At 47.0% G+C, this 21788-nt stretch overlaps 1 protein-coding gene across 5 annotated transcripts in view; it reads right to left on the bottom strand.

Moving 5' to 3' along the window:
• ASH2L (ASH2 like, histone lysine methyltransferase complex subunit) overlaps nucleotides 1-21788 on the bottom strand; it is a 145093-nt gene that overhangs the window by 22868 nt on the left and 100437 nt on the right. For all 5 annotated transcript variants that reach the window (XM_029603907.1, XM_029603906.1, XM_029603908.1 and 2 more), the window contains 2 exons: nucleotides 7524-7616; nucleotides 7215-7313 (listed from right to left, as the gene is read on the bottom strand). In XM_029603907.1, coding sequence (XP_029459767.1) covers nucleotides 7215-7313; nucleotides 7524-7616 — 192 coding nt within the window. The remainder of the gene's footprint in view (nucleotides 1-7214; nucleotides 7314-7523; nucleotides 7617-21788) is intronic.

The following is a 21788-nucleotide window of genomic DNA, read 5'->3' as shown; positions in this document are numbered from 1 at the left end:
AAGTTCTTAGTTAGGCGAGGCATGTCTTGAGGCATCCGAGCCGGGTCATGAGGATCTTGTGCTTCCGGCAGGGGTTGAGCCTGGGGTGCAACCGGGGCTGATTGCGCCTGAATGAAGGCTTGCAGCCCTTGGAAAAATTCCAACCAGGAGAAGGTCCCTGGATCCATGTTAACCCCAGGGGGAGTTGGAGTAGGGGCCCCCGAGGTTCCCTCCTCTGGGGAAGCCATCTCGGAGATGCATAGGTCCGGGGAGCTATCGCCAGTAGTTCCCGAACCATCTCCCGAGAGTAAGGGACCAGGCTTAGGTTCCCCACTGGGCTTCTTCGCAATGTTGACACAGGCAGGACTCCAATTCAGGCTGTGCGGTTCTTATGTGGCAGGCTGTGCAAAGAGTGCATTCTGGCCTTCTTGGGTGCCGGTGCCATTGTCTGTATGTGTTTGCGCGCGTGCAGATATGCACCTGGCGCGCTCAGTTGTGCGTGCCACTGTATGTGCAGCTATGCGCACATCTGTATTGGACGTGCGCAAGTTAGCCGCATCGGCCGTCTGGCCTGCCCCGCTCGTACCTCTGGTCAAGAAGGGAAGATGGCGCAGACGACTCCCGTGTGCAAGATGGTGCCCCCCCCCCCCGAGGGTCTCCACCTGTGTGGACTCTTGCACCTGATTGGGGCCTAGCCCAACCAAGGCTGCTCAACCCGATCAGTGCTTTCTTCTAACCTCAAAGGGGACGGATTCGGAACGGCAATCCGAGCTCTGGAGACCTGAAATTTAAAGATTTTTTCTTACCTGGTCTCGGCACTTACCGATGTGTCGGACGGTCTCCAGTTTGGGGGGGGGAGGGAATTACCTTCACAGCCGTGCTCGTTTCTGCACCCGCTGCCTTTCGGCCACACTGGGGGCTAAGCCCACGCCGGGAACCGGCTACCAGACCAAGGCATACCTCTGAGAGATATCAGAGATCAACCTCAGGAATTCTCGACTGAGGGAGGGACCCTTAGGTATCAGCGCAGGAGAGCAGTGATACCTAAGGTAAATTTTGTTTCTTCTTTGCTGTAATTCTTAACACTATTCTAGTGTGTGGGATAGTGTCTGCATCTGCTAGGAGATGGAGAGATACTGAAGAGCTGAGGTTACTGTAGGGGTATACCTAGAGTGACGTCAGCTTTGAAATCTGACTCAGTCTCCATCTGCTAGCAGAAGAGCACAATACCCATTGGTCCTGAGTCCATCTGGCTACACGGTAGGAAAGGCAAAACTCTAAATTACAAACTTCTGACTCTTAATGTTGTCAGTGTCTATTGCAATCTCTAGTGTTATGGTCCGATAGGTTCTGCATTTTCTTGGTGTTTCATGCAATTTAAGCTCCCCAGAATTCAGTCTGTATAGGAGTTTCCTAATAAGAAAAAAAACAAAACAAAACAAAAAAAACCAACCAATCTCTAGTCTACAAAAAAAACAAAACAAACCCAACCAATCTGAAATTGCAAGGACAGCATTAAAAAGAAACTAAAGTAGAGTGCAGATTAAAAGAAAATTAGTTCTTACCTGGTAATTTCCGTTCCTGTACTACCAAGGATCAGTCCAAACCATGGGTTATGCCTCCCTTCCAGCAAGTGGAGACAGAGATAAACTTCAAAGTCACCCTCAGTTAAGCCGGTGTGCCTCCTGCATCCCTTCAGTATATTGAATATCAAAGCAGAATAGGACTAGCAATGAATCAAGCAAGAACAGAACTGTAAACATGAATGCATAAACATGAAAACTGTAGCTTTCTTTCTTAGTATGCTGCAATAATACAAATGAAACTTGCGCATGTGGACTGTATAGATCACCCTGTTACCCATTCCAAGTCTTTGGGCAGGCATTTGGACTGATCAGTGGTACTACAGGAACAAAAACTATCAGGTAAGAACTAATTTTCTTTTCCCTGTATGTACCCGGATTAATCCAAACCATGTACTAGAGCTTCCTTAAACCGGGTGGCTCGCACGCAATACGCCACTGCCAAAGTCTCCGGGCGCTTGAACATCCAAGCGGTAGTGGCGAGCAAAAGTATGTAGCGTCTTCCAAGTAGCAGCTCTGCAAATCTTTTGAGGCGATACCAACTGGCATTCGGCCCATGAAGCTGCTTGAGAACGAACCGAATGGGCCATCAGGCCCTCAGGAACCGGCCTCCCTTTACAAATGTATGCAGACGATATGGCTTCTCTTAGCCATCGAGCAATCATTGTTTTAGACGCCTTGTACCCCTTCTTGGGACCGCTCCATAAGACAAACAAATGATGTAAAAGTCTGAAGGAATTAGTGACCTCCAAGTAACACAGCAAGGCACGCCAAACATAGAGCCGACTAAGCTCTCGTGCATGCTGTACATCATTTGACAAAATCGGGAAAGGCCGGAAGCTCAACCGATTGACAAATGGAAAGATGAGACCACCTTGGGTAAAAAGGATGGTACTATATGCAGAGAAACTCCAGTCCGAAATCCTCAAAAAAAGGTTCCCTACAGGAGAGCGCCTGTAACTCAGAAACTCTGCGAGCTGAACAGATAGCCACCAAAAACACTGTTTTCAAGATGAGGTCTTTCAACGTTACTGTTTTAAGGGATTCAAACGGCGGATCACACAATACGCGAAGAACCAGATTAAGACTCCAAGGACGACAAACTGGGGGCTTCAGATGCCGTACTCCTCTGAGGAAACGCACATCTGGCTGTGACGCCACCGAGCTACCAACCAAGGAACAGAGGGCCGCCACCTGTACCTGAAGGGAATTGAAGGACAAACCCTTGGCCAAACCATCTTGCAAAAAAAAATTTAGCATCTGAGCAATCGTAGCATGGCTGGGCAGAATCTCTCTCTCCCAGCACCACGTCTCAAAAACTCTCCATACCCTGATATAAGATAGGGAAGTAGATGTTTTTCTGGCTTGTAGCAAGGTAATGATAACCTCCTCTGAATATCCTTTCTTCCTCAATCTCCTTTCAAAAGCCAAGCCGCTAGACAGAAACGAGCTACCTGGTCGAAATATATAGGCCCTTGATGGAGTAGACGTGGAAGATGCCCGAGCTGCAATGGTCCTTCCACGGCCAGATTGATGAGATTCGCAAGCCATGGACGTCGGGGCCACTTGGGAGCCACTAGGATTACCCTTCCTGGGTGACCCTCTATCCTGCAAAGCACCTTGCCCACCAGAGGCCAAGGAGGGAACACGTACAGGAGAACTGAGGTTGGCCAGGGAAGTACTAGCACATCAACCCCCTTTGTGCCGTGATCTCTTCTGCGACTGAAGAAGCGAGGAGCGTTGGCATTGTCCCTCGTAGCCATCAGGTCCATGTGGGGGACCTGTGAGAGATGAGATCCATTGCCTCATCTGAGAGCTCCCACTCTACTGGATCTATGCGCCTCAGATTGAGGAAGTCCACTTGTATGTTGTCCTTCCCGGCAACGTGTGAGGCTGCTGGCATCGCAAGATTCTGTTCCGCCCAAGTCATGAGCAGCTTCACCTCGTCAGCTACTGCTTGACTTCTGGTGCCTCCCTGATGGTTCAGATTCGGAAAGAATCTGAACCGCCTGGTGATGGAAGAGTGGGAGAAATTGTTGCAAAGCCAAGCGAACTGCTGTGGTCTCTAGGTGACTGATCGACCATCCAGACTCCTCCGGGGACCAACTGCCCTGCACAGAATATTGGGAGACAGCTCCCCAGCCAGAGAGGCTGGTGTCCGTAGTCACCACTGTCCATTTCAGAATCTCCAGATCCATTCCTCGAGACAGTTTGTGCGGGCAAAGCCACCACCCAAGACGACTTGGCATGATCGGTGAGTGGTAGAGGGAACTGAAAATTCTCCAACATGGGATTCCACCGGGAAAGTAATGCTCGTTGTAACGGTCTCATATGAGCAAAAGCCCAAGGAACCACTTCCAGAATGGATGCCATCGAACCGAGCACCTGAAGGTAGTCCCAGGCCTTGGGCAAGGGAAGATCCAACAAGCTTTGAACTTGGTCCATCAGTTTTATTTCTCCGGTCCGGCGGAAGAAAAAACTTCCGACTGCCATGTCGAACCTGGCTCCGAGAAATTCCAATGACTGAGAGGGAACTAGGTTGCTCTTGGCCTGAGTGATGACCCAACCGAGGGATTCCAGAAGAGTGGTCACCTTGGGGATCGCCTCCACACAGCCATCCCTGGACTTCGCCCTGATAAGCCAATCATCCAAGTATGGGTGAATAAGCAGGCCTTGCCTCCAGAGAAACGCTGCCACCACCATGACCTTGGTGAACGTCCCGGGTGCGGTCGTGAGCCCGAAGGGTAGTGCGAGAATTGGTAATGCATTCCCAGGATCATAAATCGAAGAAACGTTTGATGATCTTCACGTATGGGAATGTGCAAGTATGCCTCCATCAGATCCAGAGAGGCCAGGAATTCCCCCTTGCGTACCGCCGTGATGTAGATCACAGGGACTTCATACAAAAGTGTGGCACCTTGAAAGACTTGTTTACATTCTTGAGGTCCAAAATTGGCCGGAAGGACCCCTCTTTCTTTGGAACTACAAAGTAAATGGAGTACCTCCCTTTCCCCCCTAGTGCCCTGGGGAGACCAGCTTCACTGCTCCCAGAGCCAGTAGGCGCTTGAGAGTCTGACGAACAATCTGCTGTTTGACTTGTGGGCCGCAAGGAGATATTAGGTGGAGGCCGAGCAAATTCCAAAAGCGTAGCCTCATTCGATATGCTTAGCACCCACTGACTGGAAGTAATGTTGGCCCACGCCTCGTAAAATCAGGACAGGGATGGGCGGCCCCATCTCATTGTGTATTCTTGGAGGCAGGAGAGGAGGCGGCACCACCCTCTCGGAAGGCTTTATGTCCCCAAAAGGATGAAGACCAGGCTTGGTTCCTGGGTACTGCTTGCCATGGACTGGCTGCTTGCTGCCTGTTCTGCCAAAATCTTTGTTGTCCCCAAAAGCAAGAGTGGGATGAAGGAAAACCTCTGGAGGGTTTTGGTCTGTCCTCTGGCAATTTGTGAACCTTGTTCTCCCCCAGGGACTTGATCAACTGCTCCAAATCCTCCCTGAACAAAAAGCCCCCTTCAAACGGCATAGCACCAAGCTGGGCCTTGGAGGAAACATCAGCTGACCAGTTCTGGAGCCACAAAAGCCTTCTTGCCGACACTGCCGACGAAAGAGCACAAGAAGAAGTGCGGATCAGGTCATATAGTGCATCCGCCCCCATATGCCACTGCAGCTTCCAAATGCTGCGCCTGTTCAGACTCTGCTGGAGGGAGATCATTCTGAGACATGAGCAATTGCTGTAACCAGCGCAGGCTCGCATGCAGCATATAACTGCTATACACGGCCGCCTGGATACCCAGGGCCGACACCTCAAAAATGCGTTTGAGCAGCACTTCCAGCTTGCGGTTCTGCAGATCCTTGCGAGCTGTCGAGCCTGCTACTGGGATCGTGGTTCTTTTGACAACCGCCAAAACCGAAGCGTCCACCTTAGGAGATCACAATAGATCCAAAAGATCATCCACTAAGGGATAAAGCTTATCCATGGCTCGTCCAACCCGCAAGACCAGCATCCGGAGCATCCCACTCCCTGGTCATCAGCTGCTGCAGCATGGCATGGACCGGAAAAACCCAGGTCTGCGTTTAAAATCCCGCTAGGACTGGGTCCACAGAGTCCTGTGGCGGAGCAAGCGGGGGGAGCTCCACCCCGAGCTCAGAAAGAACTGCAGGAATGAGAGGCTCTAATTCCTCTCTCTTAAACAGGCGGACCACCTTAGTGTCATTGCCATCCAGGGGATTCTATTTCCCCATATCCTCCGCGGGGGGAGAGACCCCTGCATCAGCTGCCGCATGTCCCAGCACCACCGGGGCGGCAGAGCCATCTGACGCCACAGAGCCTTTTAACTTGGCTACCCGTAAAGATGCGGGTCCGTCCGTGCGCTTGGCTACCTTGGGAGCCAGTCCCTGCACAGGTCTCACAGGCAAAGCAGCAGCTTGCAGAGACCTAGAAGCCAAAAATGCTTTGATAAGGAGAACAAAATCTAAAGAAAAATAATCAGGATCAACATCCTGACCCCCTTGGAATAAATCCTGGTCCTGATCAAACAAATCATCAGGACTGGCAGGGACCAATGGCAGGGCTGAAGGAAACAGCCCCCCCCCCCCCAATAGCATCAGCCTGAGCTGCTGCACATATGCCTAAGATGGCTGCTGTCCCTGCACTGAAGGAAAAGGGATCAGCACTGAAATCACGCTGAGCAGGGCGTTTGAAAGCCCCTCGAGGCTTGGGCAATGCTGCAGACCCTGAAAAGGAGCTGCCTTCCCCACCAGGTAAGCATCGGGATCAAATCCCAGCTCTAGAAAGCCGCGCGGTGGCTTCATCACATGCTACACACAAAGATGGCTGCGGCATCTTGATTTTTTTTTTTTTTTTTTTAAAAAGCCAAAGCAGCCCGGGGTAAGAGGGACTGGACCACCAATAATCACTTACCCTGCTTATCATCTGCCTGGAGCCCTGCGGGTTTACCAACCCCAGCTCCTTTAACCTGCCACCAATGAGGATGACCCCTCAGGATCAAAACAACCCCCTGGGAGGATAGAGAGAACTTCTCTCAGTAGAAGAACTGTCTTTTTTTTTTTTTTTTTTTTTTTTAAACTTGCTTGATTCAGAACTTATAGCTAGTTTATTTTTAGATAAATTTAAGGGATAGCCTACACCCCAGAAACAGGGCAAGATTGCAGGGTTTGCACGACCTCCATCTGCTGGAGACAGAGAAATACTGAAAGGATGCAGGAGGCACACCGGCTTAACTGAGAGTGCGCCTTTGTAGTTTATCTCTGTCTCCAGCTGCTGGAAGGGAGGCATAACCCATGGTTTGGACTGATCCGGGTACGTATAGGGAATAGGCTTTTATATGCAGAAGACATCCTGTTGGTGCAGGGGGATAAAGGAATAGGATAATCAAATATTTATATGGATTGTAGGATTTTGTTTTTTTCATATAGACAAAAGAAAAAAAAGTCAAGACTGTTATAAGTCTACCACTGTATTACCTCCGTTTCTATGAATGTCTATCCACCTTGTAACACTCATTTATGAATGTTTTACCTGTAAACCTTTATGAACTAGTGATTCTCACATGGAATGACAGTATATAAAATATTTAAATAAAGTTTATAAGGCAGTGAAATACCACATTCTATAGTTACTTACCGTGCAGCACTTATACAATGAGATAGCAGGAAAATAGACTCCTTCAAAAACATCTTTAAAGGCAACACCTTGGCTGATACCATTTCTATAAAATATTATCTGAAGAGCAAGGAAAACATTGCTTAGGTCAAGAGTCTATATGACCCATGTCGAGCAATAAGATTATAGTAAAAGCTTAATGACCACATTTGTTCCAGTACAGCCAACACCACACACACAAACTTTCAACCATGAGCATAAGTGTAAAATGCTTCATTTATGAATGGTGCAATATTGTCCTGAACATAACATGCACATAGAAAATCTTACTTGGCTATCAGAAGCTTGCTTCAGGCTCTTCTCTGCTTTGTCCACAAAATCTTTCTCTTCAAAATATAAGTAGCTCTTAAACTTGATCAAAGCCTTTCAAATGCAAGAAATCAATTAAAATAGAATTGCTTTGAGCTTTATGCCCATTGATCATAACATGGCAGAAAATTAAATGTAAACAGTAATAGAAGGGAGAATGACATTTTGTCTGTTAGCAGGTATAGTAAAATTAGAAACAAAATGTCCCAACTGCTAACATTTTTTATTTGTTACTCTGATTAAAACATGAAGTGCGAAATGATCCCTGCTGTGGATCCCAGGTGATCTCTGGGCAAATCACAAGAGGTGATTTGTTCTTACGGCTTATACTGCCTTCTGGCTGCACAGTGGTAGGTTTCTTTTCTTTTGTAATTTAAATTTTGACTGATAATCAAAAACAATCCAGCATAACAATGCATACATATTTCAATCAGATAGCACCAAATTAAACCAGCTACATTTTTCCACCCATCAACCCTCCATTGCAGCAAAAGTATAGGTATCTAGATACATGGTGTAAATTGCAATCAACCATATAGACATTGAAAGGCATAAAATAGTAGATAACAGATGGTTAAAAAGTAGACTCTATTGATATAACCAGGTAGTTAAAATGGATTCCCAAGCACACATATCAGTGGAGTATAACACCCATGAAAACCTCTTTATACTTAAACCTGAAGAATAGATATTAAAAAAGTAGATGGTAAATAGACCCCCAATATTTAAGACATTAGAGAGAGCACCAGAGAGTGTAAGGCCACCATATCTTCTGAAAAGAAGACATTTGTTGATCACGAGAGGCCGTGATATACACCATACAGTAATACAAATATAGTCACGTAAGTACAGATTGCAAAGAAGGAACTGAAATTTGTTGACAGTGCAGTGCTACTTCACAAGAGGCAGCAATATATACCTGATGGCATAATCGTTGTTGGAACTTGTTTAACCTTTAGTTGGGATATTAAGGAGAACCGCACCAGCATTCAGGTTGACCCCCAAACCCAAAACAGAAGATACCCATCCCAAACTTTGTTGCCAAAATATCACTATCTGCTCACATAACCACCATATATGGAAAAAGGATCCCGTTGTCCACAACCCTGCTAGCAAGTGTCCTCTCTAGAGGGGTACATTGTATGCAACCGCACTGGTGTCAGATACCATTGGTATAACATTTTATAACAATTCTCCTGAATGGATGCAGAAAAACTCTTACTGGTATTCAAAAAATGCCATATCCTAATCAGGTGCACTCAGTGGTCCCCCAAGCATGCGTATGTGTAAAAGGGGTAGATATTTCCTTATTAATCAGTCGATACAGCTTGGATTCCGAACTCTGTAACATATCCACTTGGTCATAGAACTGTTCAAATATCGTCTGCCCTTTGCCCAAGCAGAATTATCCTTCTAAGTATGACGTGTGGAATCTGGGCATATGCTAAGAATTCGGAAGAGCGAAGACTATACTTATCTGCTAGGTCCCCAAAAGCAATAAAGTGACATTGAACCAGGAGGTGTTCAATATGGGAAATACCCTGTTTCTTCCATAAGTCATAGGCACATCTAGGCAGGCAGACTGGGAACAATACATTATGAAATAGGTGTGTTAAATAAAAATATTTCCCTTGCCCCACTACCAGAGCTTTCCACTTGTCTTAGACTTTCATTGCAATCATTAAAGTGGGTGGGGAATTATCCAATATGTGCCATGTAGATCTGGGTTGCCAAGGTAATGCAGAGAGAGGCATAATACCATCTCCTGTTCAATTTGAACCAGTTTCCCTGACTGAGTACGGAAGAGATCTAATAAGGACTTAAACTGGCACGCTATATAATACCAGAGGATGCTGGGAACTCCCAGCCCCCCTCTAGCTTTAGGCTGATATAGAACAAGTCAGGATATGCTAGGAGGGCGCCTTTTCCAGATAAAATCAAATATCTTTTTTTTGCCAAATATGTAGAAGGGCTTCTGAAATGTAGATAGGCAGAGTAATGAAGAAGTATAAAAAAAATGGGAAAGTATGTTCATTTTTATAACAGCAATACGTCCCAACCATGAGAAGTGAACACAATGCCATTTCTCCAGGTCTTTACCAATAGCAGACAACAGTGGGTTATAATTGAAGGAGAAAAGGTCAGAGACATTAGGGCCTATACGCACCCCTAAATATTTGATGGACTTCTTAGCCCATTTAAAAGGGAACCGCATCTTGAGGGCGTTAACCTCCGTTTCTGGCATATTAATATTTAAAATCTCAGATTTTTCAAAGTTAACTTTAAAGCCAGAAATTTTACTGAATTGCCTAAATTTCATCTACTACACCACCCAGTGAAAATTCAGGTTGTGTGAGAGTGAACGTAATGTAGTCAGCAAAAAGGGACAATTTATACTGAGAATTTCCAACTGGAACTCCTACAACCTGAGATGAAAGACACACCCTGATAGCAAAGGGTTCTAAAAATAGTGCGAATAAAAAAGGGGACAGAGGACAGCCCTGTTGCGTACCTCTCCCCACTGCAAACTGCGTACCATACTCCCCGTTAACTGTTACACTTTCCATCAGCAGCTCATATAGCTTCCTCAGCCACTGCATGAAATAAGGTCCAAAACCCATCCCTTTCAACATCTTAAAAAGAAAAGGGAAGTGGACTAAATCGAACACCTTCTCAGCATCAATTGATAGCAATAGAGAGAGTACTTGTTCTTTGTTAACCCACCATACAGATCTACTATTTTGCGGACATTATCCACTGCCATGCGGCTGGGTATAAAGCCAAGTCGGGAATGAATCTAATTAGTCTTTCAGCCAGCACCCTTGCTAGGATTTTAAGATCTAAACTGAATAATGAAATGGGGCAATCGGAACTACATAAAGCTGGATCCCTTACCAGTTTTGTAATAAGAGATGCCGGCTATATTAGAATTAGGAGGTAAGGAATCGCCCTCTCTTAAGGAGTTATATATCTTCGTCAGGGGCCATACCAAAAGATGTGAAAACTTTTTTTTCCCAAAACAAAAACTTTACCACAACCAAAGGAACGGAGACCTAAACCTGCAATAAAAACAAAACAAAAAAAAAAAGTCAGGCGATCATATAACCAGAGGGCAAGAAATTAAAAAAAACAAACAAAAAAACCCCAGTGAGCCTGCAGCCACCTGAGCGGCCTCATGAGGGGAGGGATTCTGGACAACCAGATGTACACCTTCTGGGTGCACAGACAGACACACAAAAGGGTGACAACCCCCGACCCGTCTGCCTCAACCAGATGGGGTAGGAACTAACAGGCCAAAAAAGAAATCCCCGGGAGGAAGGCTCAAAAGACCACAGTCCTAGAAAAAAAGGGTAGAACTGCAGGTATCACAGTCTCTGCCATCTGCTGGAGACATACTGAGGAACTGCAGGTGGCACTGGGACTTATGAGGCAGTGTCAGTAAAACTCTCTCTGTCTTCATCTGCTGGCACGGATGCATAAACCCAGGAGTCTGGACTGATCCAGGTACGTACAGGGAAGGAGTTATACATCTCTGTCAGGGGCGATACCAAAAGATGTGAAAACTTCTTGTAATAACCGCATGAACAGCCATCCAGACCCGGAGACTTCCCAGACTTAAAGAGATTTGATTTCTTGCAGAACTTAAGAAGTGTTAATAGGGCTGTCTAGTAACTTGCTGCTGAGAAGACAGGCTAGGTAAAGGAAAATTAGTTCTTACCTGTTAATGTTCGTTCCTGTAGTACCACGGATCAGTCCAGACTGTGGGTTGAGCCTCCTGTCCAGCAGATGGAGACAGACCAAAACTGAAAGGGTATCCTATATCAGGACAGAGCCTACCCTGCAGCCCTTCAGTATAACCATTGTCAAAGCAAAAAAGTATAAAGATAAACAGTACTGGATCAAGCAAGCAAAGAGAGAACTCGAGCAAGTAACAAGAGAACTCAGAAACTTTAACAATTGCAAACATTGAATGGACCCCTGTAGAAGAACGCTCTTGTCAATATCCATTGTCAAAGAGATGCTTCCGGTGCCTCTAATTAGAATCACGGATGAACCACATGCCGCATCCTGTAAAAAGAGGAAGGAAGCTTCAAGTGGACGGCAGGAAGTATAGGGAAGGGTGTCTGGACTGATCCGTGGTACTACAGGAACGAAAATGAACAGCTAAGAATTAATTTTCCTTTCCCTGTACGTACCCGGATCAGTCCAGACCGTGGGATGTACCAAAGCTTCCCTAAACAGGGTGGGACCGAGACAGTCCCGCTCGAAGCACCTGCCGACCGAAGGAACCAAAAACTGGCACCTGGACATCCAGGCGGTAATGTCGAGCAAAGGTATGCAGGGATTTCCAAGTAGCGGCTCTGCATATTTCCTGCGGAGAAACAGATTGACTCCCCGCCCAAGAAATAGCATGAGAACGCAAGGAATGAGCCTTTAGGCCCTCCGGAACAGCCCGGCCTTGGCAGATATAGTCCAACGAGATTGCCTCCTTCAACCACCGAGCGATCGTAGTCTTAGAAGCCTGGTTGCTCCTATTCGGACCACTCCACAGGACAAAGAGGTGGTCGGAGACCCGAAACTCATTTGTGGCCTGGAGGTAACGCAAGAGGACGTGTTTTATATCAAAGCGGCGAAGATCACTCCCGATGGGACATGCTATATCCTCAGGAGAGAATGCGGGAAGCTCCACCGACTGATTGACATGAAAGGAAGAAACAACCTTCGGCAAGAAGAAGGGTACAGTCTTAAGAGAAACTCCAGAATCAGAGATCCGCAAAAAGGGCTCCCGACAGGATAACGCTTGGATCTCAGACACTCGTCTGGTGGAGCAGATAGAAACCAGGAAAACTGTCTTGAGCATCAGGTCCTTAAGGGTAGCTGGACGGAGAGGTTCGAAGGGAGCCTCACAAAGAGCCCGAAGGACTAAATTATGACTCCATGAAGGACAAATGGCCCGGACAGGTGGCTCAAATGCTTGATACCCTTGAGAAAACGGACAACATCCGGGTGAGATGCCACGGCATGACCATCAACGTTACCTAAAAGAGAGCCAAGAGCGGACACTTGGACGTGCAACAAGCTGAGAGAGAGACCCTTGGAGAGGCCCTTCTGGAGGAAGGAAAGAATTATAGAAACCGGAGCAGAACGAGCCGAGACACCCAATTCTGCAAAGACATTTTCAAAAACCTTCCAAACACGGACATAGGCGAGAGAGGTAGAAGTCTTGCGGGCGCGCAGTAGAGTGGATATAACTTCTTCTTTGTATCCCTTCCTTCTTAATCGCCGCCGTTCAAAAGCCAGGTCTGGTCGAAAAATATGGGACCCTGCCGGAGCAGACACGGAAGATAACCAAGACGAAGAGGGTCGTCCATTGCCAGATTTACCAGATCTGCGAACCATGGTCTGCGGGGCCATTCGGGAGCTACGAGGATGACCGGACCCCTGTGAAGTTCTAATCTTCTGAGGATCTTTCCCACTAGGGCCAAGGAGGGACTAGAGCATCTACGGCTTCCGAGCAGTGCTCCCTCCAGCGGCTGAAGAACCTGGGAGCCTTGGCATTGCCCAAGGTTGCCATCAGGTCCAGGTAAGGAGGGCCCCACCTGCTGACAATCAGCTCCATCTATCTATCGGACAACTCCCACTCACCCGGATCAAGACGCTGTCCACTCAAGAAACCGGCTTGCACATTCTCCTTGCCTGCTAAGTGAGAAGCTGCCAGGCACTCCAGGTGGCGCTCTGCCCAGGCGAAGAGCTTGTTGGCTTCTAGGGCCACCAGGCGACTCTTGGTGCCCCCTGTCGATTGATATAAGCCACCATGGTGGAATTGTCCGAGAGCATGCACACCGCCTCGCGGCAAATCAGCGGAAGGAAGGCTTGGAGAGCCAGACGAACCGCCCGTGCCTCCAGGCGATTGATGTGCCAGCGGGATTGGACCGGGGACCACTTTCCCTGCTGAGATTGAGACTGGCAGACTGCTCCCCACCCGGAGAGGCTAGAAGATGTGGTAGACCTGATTGACAAACTGAAGAGTAGTAAACCACCCGGACCAGATGGTGTACACCCCAGAGTTCTGAAGGAACTAAAAAATGAAATTTCAGACCTATTAGTAAAAATTTGTAACCTATCATTAAAATCATCCATTGTACCTGAAGACTGGCGGATAGCTAATGTAACCCCAATATTTAAAAAGGGCTCCAGGGGTGATCCGGGAAACTACAGACCAGTTAAGCCTGACTTCAGTGCCAGGAAAAATAGTGGAAAGTGTTCTAAACATCAAAATCACAGAATATATAGAAAGACATGGTTAATGGAACAAAGTCAGCATGGCTTTACCCAAGGCAAGTCTTGCCTCACAAATCTGCTTCACTTTTTTGAAGGAGTTAATAAACATGTGGATAAAGGTGAACCAGAAGATGTAGTACACTTGGATTTTCAGAAGGCGTTTGACAAAGTTCCTCATGAGAGGCTTCTAGGAAAAGTAGAAAGTCATGGGATAGGTGATGTCCTTTCGTGGATTGCAAACTGGCTAAAAGACAGGAAACAGAGAGTAGGATTAAATGGACAATTTTCTCAGTGGAAGGGAGTGGGCAGTGGAGTGCCTCAGGGTTCTGTATTGGGACCCTTACTTTTCAATATATTTATAAATGATCTGGAAAGAAATACGACGAGTGAGATAATCAAATTTGCAGATGATACAAAATTGTTCAGAGTAGTTAAATCACAAGCAGATTGTGATAAATTGCAGGAAGACCTTGTAAGACTGGAAAATTGGGCATCAAAATGGCAGATGAAATTCAATGTGGATAAGTGCAAGGTGATGCATATAGGGAAAAATAACCCATGCTATAGTTACACAATGTTAGGTTCCATATTAGGTTCTACAACCCAAGAAAGAGATCTAGGCGTTATAGTGGATAACACATTGAAATAGTCTGTTCAGTGTGCTGCGGCAGTCAAAAAAGCAAACAGAATGTTGGGAATTCTTAGAAAGGGAATGGTGAATAAAACAGAAAATGTCATAATGCCTCTGTATCGCTCCATGGTGAGACCGCACCTTGAATACTGTGTACAATTTTGGTCGCCACATCTCAAAAAAGATATAATTGCGATGGAGAAGGTACAGAGAAGGGCAACCAAAATGAATAAAGGGAATGGAACAGCTCCCCTATGAGGAAAGACTTCAGCTTGGAGAAGAGACGGTTGAGGGGGGATATGATAGAGGTGTTTAAAATCATGAGAGGTCTAGAACGGGTAGATGTGAATCAGTTATTTACTCTTTTGGATAATAGAAAGACTAGGGGGCACTCCATGAAGTTAGCATGTGGCACATTTAAAACTAATTGGAGAAAGTTCTTTTTTACTTAACGCACAATTAAACTCTGGAATTTGTTGCCAGAGGATGTGATTAGTGCAGTTAGTATAGCTGTGTTTAAAAAAGGATTGGATCCATGATGTTGGGTTGGGTAATGCCTCTCTCATTAGGATAAAATTGGATAGTGCTCCCTTCATGGACTAGACGAGGGCGCACCAGTGATGTATTGTTGTTTGTATTTTGCCTTGTGGTAGTTTTGGTTGCTACCTTGTTCCTGCATTACAGTGTATTGTTTTATGAAGGACCACTTCCTCAATAAAATATATTGAACATAAAAAAGGATTGGATAAGTTCTTGGAGGAGAAGTCCATTACCTGCTATTAAGTTGACTAGAAAATAGCCACTGCTATTACTAGCAATGGTAACATGGAATAGACTTAGTTTTTGGGTACTTGCCAAGTTCTTATGGCCTGGATTGGCCACTGTTGGAAACAGGATGCTGGGCTTGATGGACCCTTGGTCTGACTCAGCATAGCATGTTCTTATGTTACTACAATCCATTGCGGAGTCTGTAGGGATATTCCTTTCAGAAGGTGCTTGAGCGATAGCCACCACTGTATGTCGCTGATGGTAGAGTCGGACAGCGGGAGAGTCATCCAAAACTGTTCCGAGACCGGTTTCCAACGGGATAGCAAAGCTTTCTGTAATGGATGCATATGCGCAAAAGCCCAGGTCGATAGTGGAAGCCATGGACCCTAGAACTTGGAGGTAATCCCACGCTGTAAGAAGAGGCATGAAAAGGAGATTCCGGACCTGGTCCATCAACTCGAACGCTCGGAAGGAATACCTTGCTGACTCGGGTATCAAAGTGAGCCCCCGGAATGCCAAGACCTGGGAGGGCTGCAGATTGCTCTTGGGAAAGTTGACTATCCACCCAAGCAAAGTGAGTAGAGCTAGGACTCTATCGACTGCCAGCTGGCATAGAGTCTCCAACTTGGCCTGCACCAGCCAATCGTCCAGATAAGGATGGACCAGGACTCCTTCCAGTTGAAGAGTAGCCGCCACAACCACCATGACCTTGGTAAATGTGCGTGGAGCTGTGGCGAGGCCGAAAGGCAGAGCCTGGAACTGAAAGTGCTGGCCCAAGATCTCGAAACGGAGATACCTCTGATGCTCAGCCCGGATTGGGATGTGAAAGTAGGCCTCCATCAAGTCCAGGGAGGCCAGATATTCTCCGGGGTGAACAGCCGCTATTACTGCCCTCAGGGTCTCCATCCGAAAATGAGGCACCCTGAGGGCTCGGTTGACTCTCTTGAGGTCTAAAATGGGGCAGAAAGAACAGTCCTTTTTCGGTACCACGAAGTAGATGGAATACTGGCTTGTTCCTCCGTGGGGACTGGGACTATGGCCCCCAGCCCTTGCAGTCTGGAGAGAGTCTGGGATATGGCAGCCCGTTTCCGATGTCCACATGGGGAGACTATGTGCAGATCCGGTAGTTCTCAAGCAAGTTCTGAAAGCGTAGCCTCTCAATTATCTCGAGGACCCACTGATCCGACGTGATTTTGGCCCATTCCTCGAGGAAGAGAGATAGACGACCACCTAAGTTTGGAACGGAAGAATGGGCCAGCCGAATCTCATTGGGAGGTGGGCTAGGTGACGGGACGCTGTGGGATGCCATCTTGGAAGGCACGGCGGCCTCGAAAGGACTGAGACCAGGACTGAGATCTGGAGGAGTTTCCCCTAGAGAAAGCCCCTCTTGCCCGAGCATTATATCTCTGCTGACCCCGGAAGCGGGTACGTGTAGGGAAGAAGGCTCTTGACTGTTTCGGGCGGTCCTCAGGTAGTTTATGAACCTTGTTCTCACCCAAGGATTTAATAAGCTGCTACAGGTCCTCGCCAAAAAGCAACTTACCCTTAAAAGGAAGCGTGCCCAACTGCGTCTTGGAAGAGGAGTCAGCCGCCCAATTCCGGAGCCAGAGGAGCCATCTGGCCGAGACCACTGAAGCCATCGCTTTCGCCTGGACGCAGAACAAGTCGTAAAGGGCATCCGCCCCATACGCTATAGCGCCTTCCACCTCCCGTCTGCCTCTGCAGATGGGAGGTCCTGGGTGCTGAGCAATTGTTGAACCCACCTAAGGCTTGCCCGTTGCATGAGACTGCTGCAGATCGACGCCCGAACTCCCAAGGCCAAGAATTCGAAGATGCGCTTGAGACAGAATTCGTGTTTGCAGTCTTGAACATCCTTCAGGGCCGTAGCACCCACCACCGGGATGGTGTTGAGCTTAGTGACTGCAGACACTGAAGAATCCACCTTAGGGATTTTTAGCATGTCCAGGCACTCCTCGGGGAGAGGATAGAGCTTGTCCATAGCCCTCCCCACTCGAAGCCCCAACTCGGGAGTTTCCCTTGCCTGGAGGAGCATCAGCTTGTGCATGGGATGGATGGGGAAAGTGCACGAAAGAGCCGAGTCCCGCCAGGATCGGGTCCACGCAAGCCGGCATTGCGGCCTTGAGCACATCCACTGAAGGACTCTCAATTCCCAGCTCCTGAATGATGAAAGGAATAAGCAGATCCAGTTCCTCCCTTTGAAATAAGCGAAGAACTCGTGGGTCATCCCCCTCCCGGGGGGGGGGGGGGGTGTCCCTGTCAAATCCGGATCGGAACCGCCAAAGGAGTGGGGGGATCCGGAGGGGGAGCCCCCAGGGACCACCCGCACTCTGATAGACCCCTGTGCATCCGGAGCCGTGGGAGCGGACTGGGAAGGCATACAAGGGAGGTTGGGGGGGGGGGGGGGTGTTCTACCTCCTCTTGCAAGCTAGCTAAGTAAGATTTGTGCATGAAGAGCACACATTCAGAAGAGAAATTAGGTCTGGACATCCCGGGGGAGAGGGTCAGTACCTGCATCAGGAGACTGCACCAGGCTCAAATTGGGGGGGGGGGGGGGGTGAAAACAGAAAAATCAGGCTCCACTGTGCAGCCCAGTCACAGGAGCTGCTGATATCCCCAAGATGGCCGCCATTCCCGCGGTTTGCAGACCCGGGAACAGCCTGGCCATGCGTTTGGAAGACCTGCCCCGGGGTACTAATCTATTCGCTGCCGAGGAGGGGCCCTCTCTCCCCCGGCAGACACCCCAAACACAGCCCTTCACGGGAGAGCCAAATCGAAGGCTCCCCGCAGGCTAGGCACAAGTTAGAATGCGGCATGAAAGAGACCGCGAGAGGAAAAAAAAAAAAAAGTAAAATCAGCTGAGCTGCAGTGCCTGAGGGAAAGGGAGCAGGAGACTGAACTCTGCTGGTTCCTGTTTCGCAATTACAGCTGCCGAGGTAACCCGATCGGTTTTAACTTTTTTTTTGTTTTTTTAGCTGAGTAGTGCAGGGGAATGAATCATCCCTGCAGGCAGCGCCGGGAAATAAAACATCCCGGGAGAGAGAGAGCTGTATAGGGGGGAGTGACTGGCCCACCAGTATCGCCCCACAGCCGAGGTACACCGGGAATAGGGAGCCTAGGCTGTATCAAACAAGGGGCCAAGACCCCTAGGCTCCCCAAGAGCGAGGAGACAGAACTGTCTCCTGAGGGGAAGAAAAAAAAAAAAGTCCAACTTTTTTTTTTTAAACTTAATTTCAAGAAACAATAATACTTGCTTGATCCTGACAGAATTATAATAAGAAAAGCCCCACAAGCAAGGGCTAAGGAAGAAACCAGGGAACCGCAGGGTCAGCTGCCTGCATCTGCTGGAGACAAATACTGAAGGGCTGCAGGGTAGGCTCTGTCCTGATATAGGATACCCTTTCAGTTTTGGTCTGTCTTCATCTGCTGGACAGGAGGCTCAACCCACGGTCTGGACTGATCCAGGTACGTATAGGGAAAGGAGTTTTAGCTAAGTATGATTCAATATCAGAGTCCACTATAGCTCCCTCACAAGAATATAAGGAGGCATAGAACTGTGAAAAACACTCATATTTCATGAGTAGAAGTCACGATTTCTCCTTTTGAGTTTTTGATCTTAGCAATAGAACTGTCTGTGCTTTCAGTTTCCGAACCAATAGTCGCCCCATCTTGTTGCCCTCTTAGAAATGGGCCTGTCTAACAAGATTGAGATTGGCATCATCTAGGGCTTGCAATTCATATCGAGCTTTGGATAGTTGGCGAAATATAGTTTTGGACTGGGCTGAAATTTGTTCAAGTAATTTGATCCTTTTTTTTCTCTTTTTCCCGCTTGCAAAAGGCAGCATGTGAGATGATTGTCCCCTGAATCACCGCTTTGAAGCATTCCCATATTACCCCCTTAGAAACTGGTGACAATGAATTAAGGGAGAAATATTCTCAAATCTGTTCCTGTAGGGTTTTATAGAAGGTTTCATCTTTGAGCAAACTACCATCTCTGCCATCTCCTCTCTAAACTAGGACTAAAATTCTTCCTGTACGCTGAAGACGTACAAATACTTATTCCAATTCAAAAATCCATCAGCGAAATCCTTCAATACTGGGAAATATGCTTGACATCCATTAATTCTCTCCTCTCCAATCTCCATCTAGCACTTAACACTTCGAAAACTGAAATCCTCATCCTAGCTAACCAACCCCTCAACTTAATCCACCAAATGATCCTCGACGCCTCACAATTACCGCCCAGTGTCAGAGATTTAGGAGTAACCCTAGACAATCAACTCTGCTTCAAATCTCACATTAAATCACTTCTAAAAGGGGGCTTCTACAAACTACAAATCCTCAAAAAATTGAAGCCCCTTCTCCACGCCCATGACTTCCGCACGGTTATGCAAACCACCATACTTACCAAACTCGACTATTGCAATTCCCTCCTCTTAGGACTCCCTTCCTCTACCATTAAACCACTCCAAATCCTCCAAAATGCCATGGCAAGAATCTTAAACACCAGAAAAACTGACCACATCACTCCCATACTCCAAGACCTCCATTGGCTCCCCATCACCTTCCGTTCCCAATATAAAACACTTACCATCCTCCACAACACACTACACAACAACAATTCACCCTGGCTTGAAGACATGCCACAATTCCGTCAAGCTAATCGCCCCACTAGAAACTCCCTTGCTGGCACTCTCCAAACCCCCTCACTTAAATTTGGGCACCTCACCGCCACTAGGGATAGAGCCTTCTCCATTGCGGGCCCTACCCTCTGGAATTCCCTACCCGTCAAACTCCGCTTAGAACCGTCCCTGAGCCATTTCAAAAAAGGAATCAAGACATGGCTCTTTAAACAAGCATACCCTAATTCCACCCAATCCTAACCGATGTTTTTCCATGACTCACCTCAATCCCAACCTAGCCTATATCCTTTTACCTGATCCTTATCTACCACCCCCGAACCCTCCCCACTCCCCCCCCTTCCCCCTACCCCCACTCCCCCCCCTGCAACCATCCCTGTGTATCAAGTGCACATGCCCCGTTTTACTGTAAATAAGTTCCATATGCTAAATGTATCAAGTGCACATGCCATGTAACATTGTATATTAGTTCATTTGCATATCTAATCCTAATCGATTGCAAATAGTTGTATTGCTGCTTGTTAACTATCCTCTCTTATACTTGTGTATTCACCCAGTTATCCCCTCCCCTGTTCATTGAAACTTCCTTTCCTCCTCAGTTTTTTGTAAACCGACATGATGTGTCCTACGAATGCCGGTATAAAAAAAGTTTTTAAATAAATAAATAAATAAATTTAATCGCCAATATCTTTGGCCAGTATCAGTTTCTAGCAGAGACACATCAGAGCATGTAATATTACCAATGTCGGCCAATACCACTCTGTTATGCAAGAGTTTATCTACTAGGAAATAATCTATACGGGAATAGGACATATTGGGGGGGGGGGGGGGGGAATAAAAGGTGTAAACTCTAGAAGTAGGATGCCTCTGTCTCCAAATATTTACAAGGCTCCACTAAGAATCATTGAAAGCATATTCCTTACTCCCTTCAGAGGTGTGCTAGCCTGGTGTGAAGAATCTAACTGTGCACTCCTGGGAAATTTAAGGTCTCCACCCAAATCAGAAATCTTTTGGCATATGTTAGCAAAAGCTCCTCCACTGTACGCAAGAAAGCCATTTGCTCAATATTAGGCGCATAAAGATTCACTATAGTACAAGTATTCTTCCAATTTTAATTCTGATTATAAGAAATTTACCCTGGGGATCAGGGACTTGGGAAATCAGATCATAAACTAAATGACGGGAAATCACAATCCCCACTCCCGCGTACCTACCTCCCCTGGTACTTGCAGCTAAATACTGACTTGGGAAATCTTTAGAGAATAGAAGTCTTTTGTGCCTTTTCCGAAGATGAGTCTCTTGAATTAATGCAATAGAAACATTTAAATAAGAGAGCTCCTGAAAAAGGCTACACTTCCTTTGGGTGTTAAGGCCCTTCACATTTATAGACAGTATTCTGACCGTCATTGCAATAATGAGAAAAGAAGAGAAAATTAGTGTGTCCCTTAACCACTGCGGATAAAATTATCAGAACCATATTGCTCTCCTGAGAAACCTTTCAGACCCCATATATCCACTATGCATAAGATAGAAATAAACCCCATCTATAACATTCTGTGAATTATCCCCTAAACCCTCGCGATCTACCAAACCCTCCGGTAGATCTCGCCTCCCAAAGAGGGTGCTTAGTATCAGGCATGAGAGAAGGCCCAGCCGCCCGCCCCCCACAGACATTTCTATAAATCATCCTCTCGCCTCACATTAGCCACCTCAATAAAATAGCAGTAAACAAACCCACCAAAAATCCCCATAGGAACAGATATAATAATACAACTGCGACATTATCTCAGATTGAAATTAAATCACTCCTGTAAGAAACCCATAGTTCGAGCAGCAAACTACGAATGATATCCCTTCACCAGAAAGGCTCAGAGCAACATCAGCCTT

Source organism: Rhinatrema bivittatum, chromosome 5 (assembly GCF_901001135.1).
Source record: "Rhinatrema bivittatum chromosome 5, aRhiBiv1.1, whole genome shotgun sequence".
NCBI lineage: Eukaryota > Metazoa > Chordata > Amphibia > Gymnophiona > Rhinatrematidae > Rhinatrema > Rhinatrema bivittatum.
The sequence above is the reverse complement of the archived record's forward strand: the minus strand, read 5'-3'. Positions and strand labels throughout refer to the sequence as shown.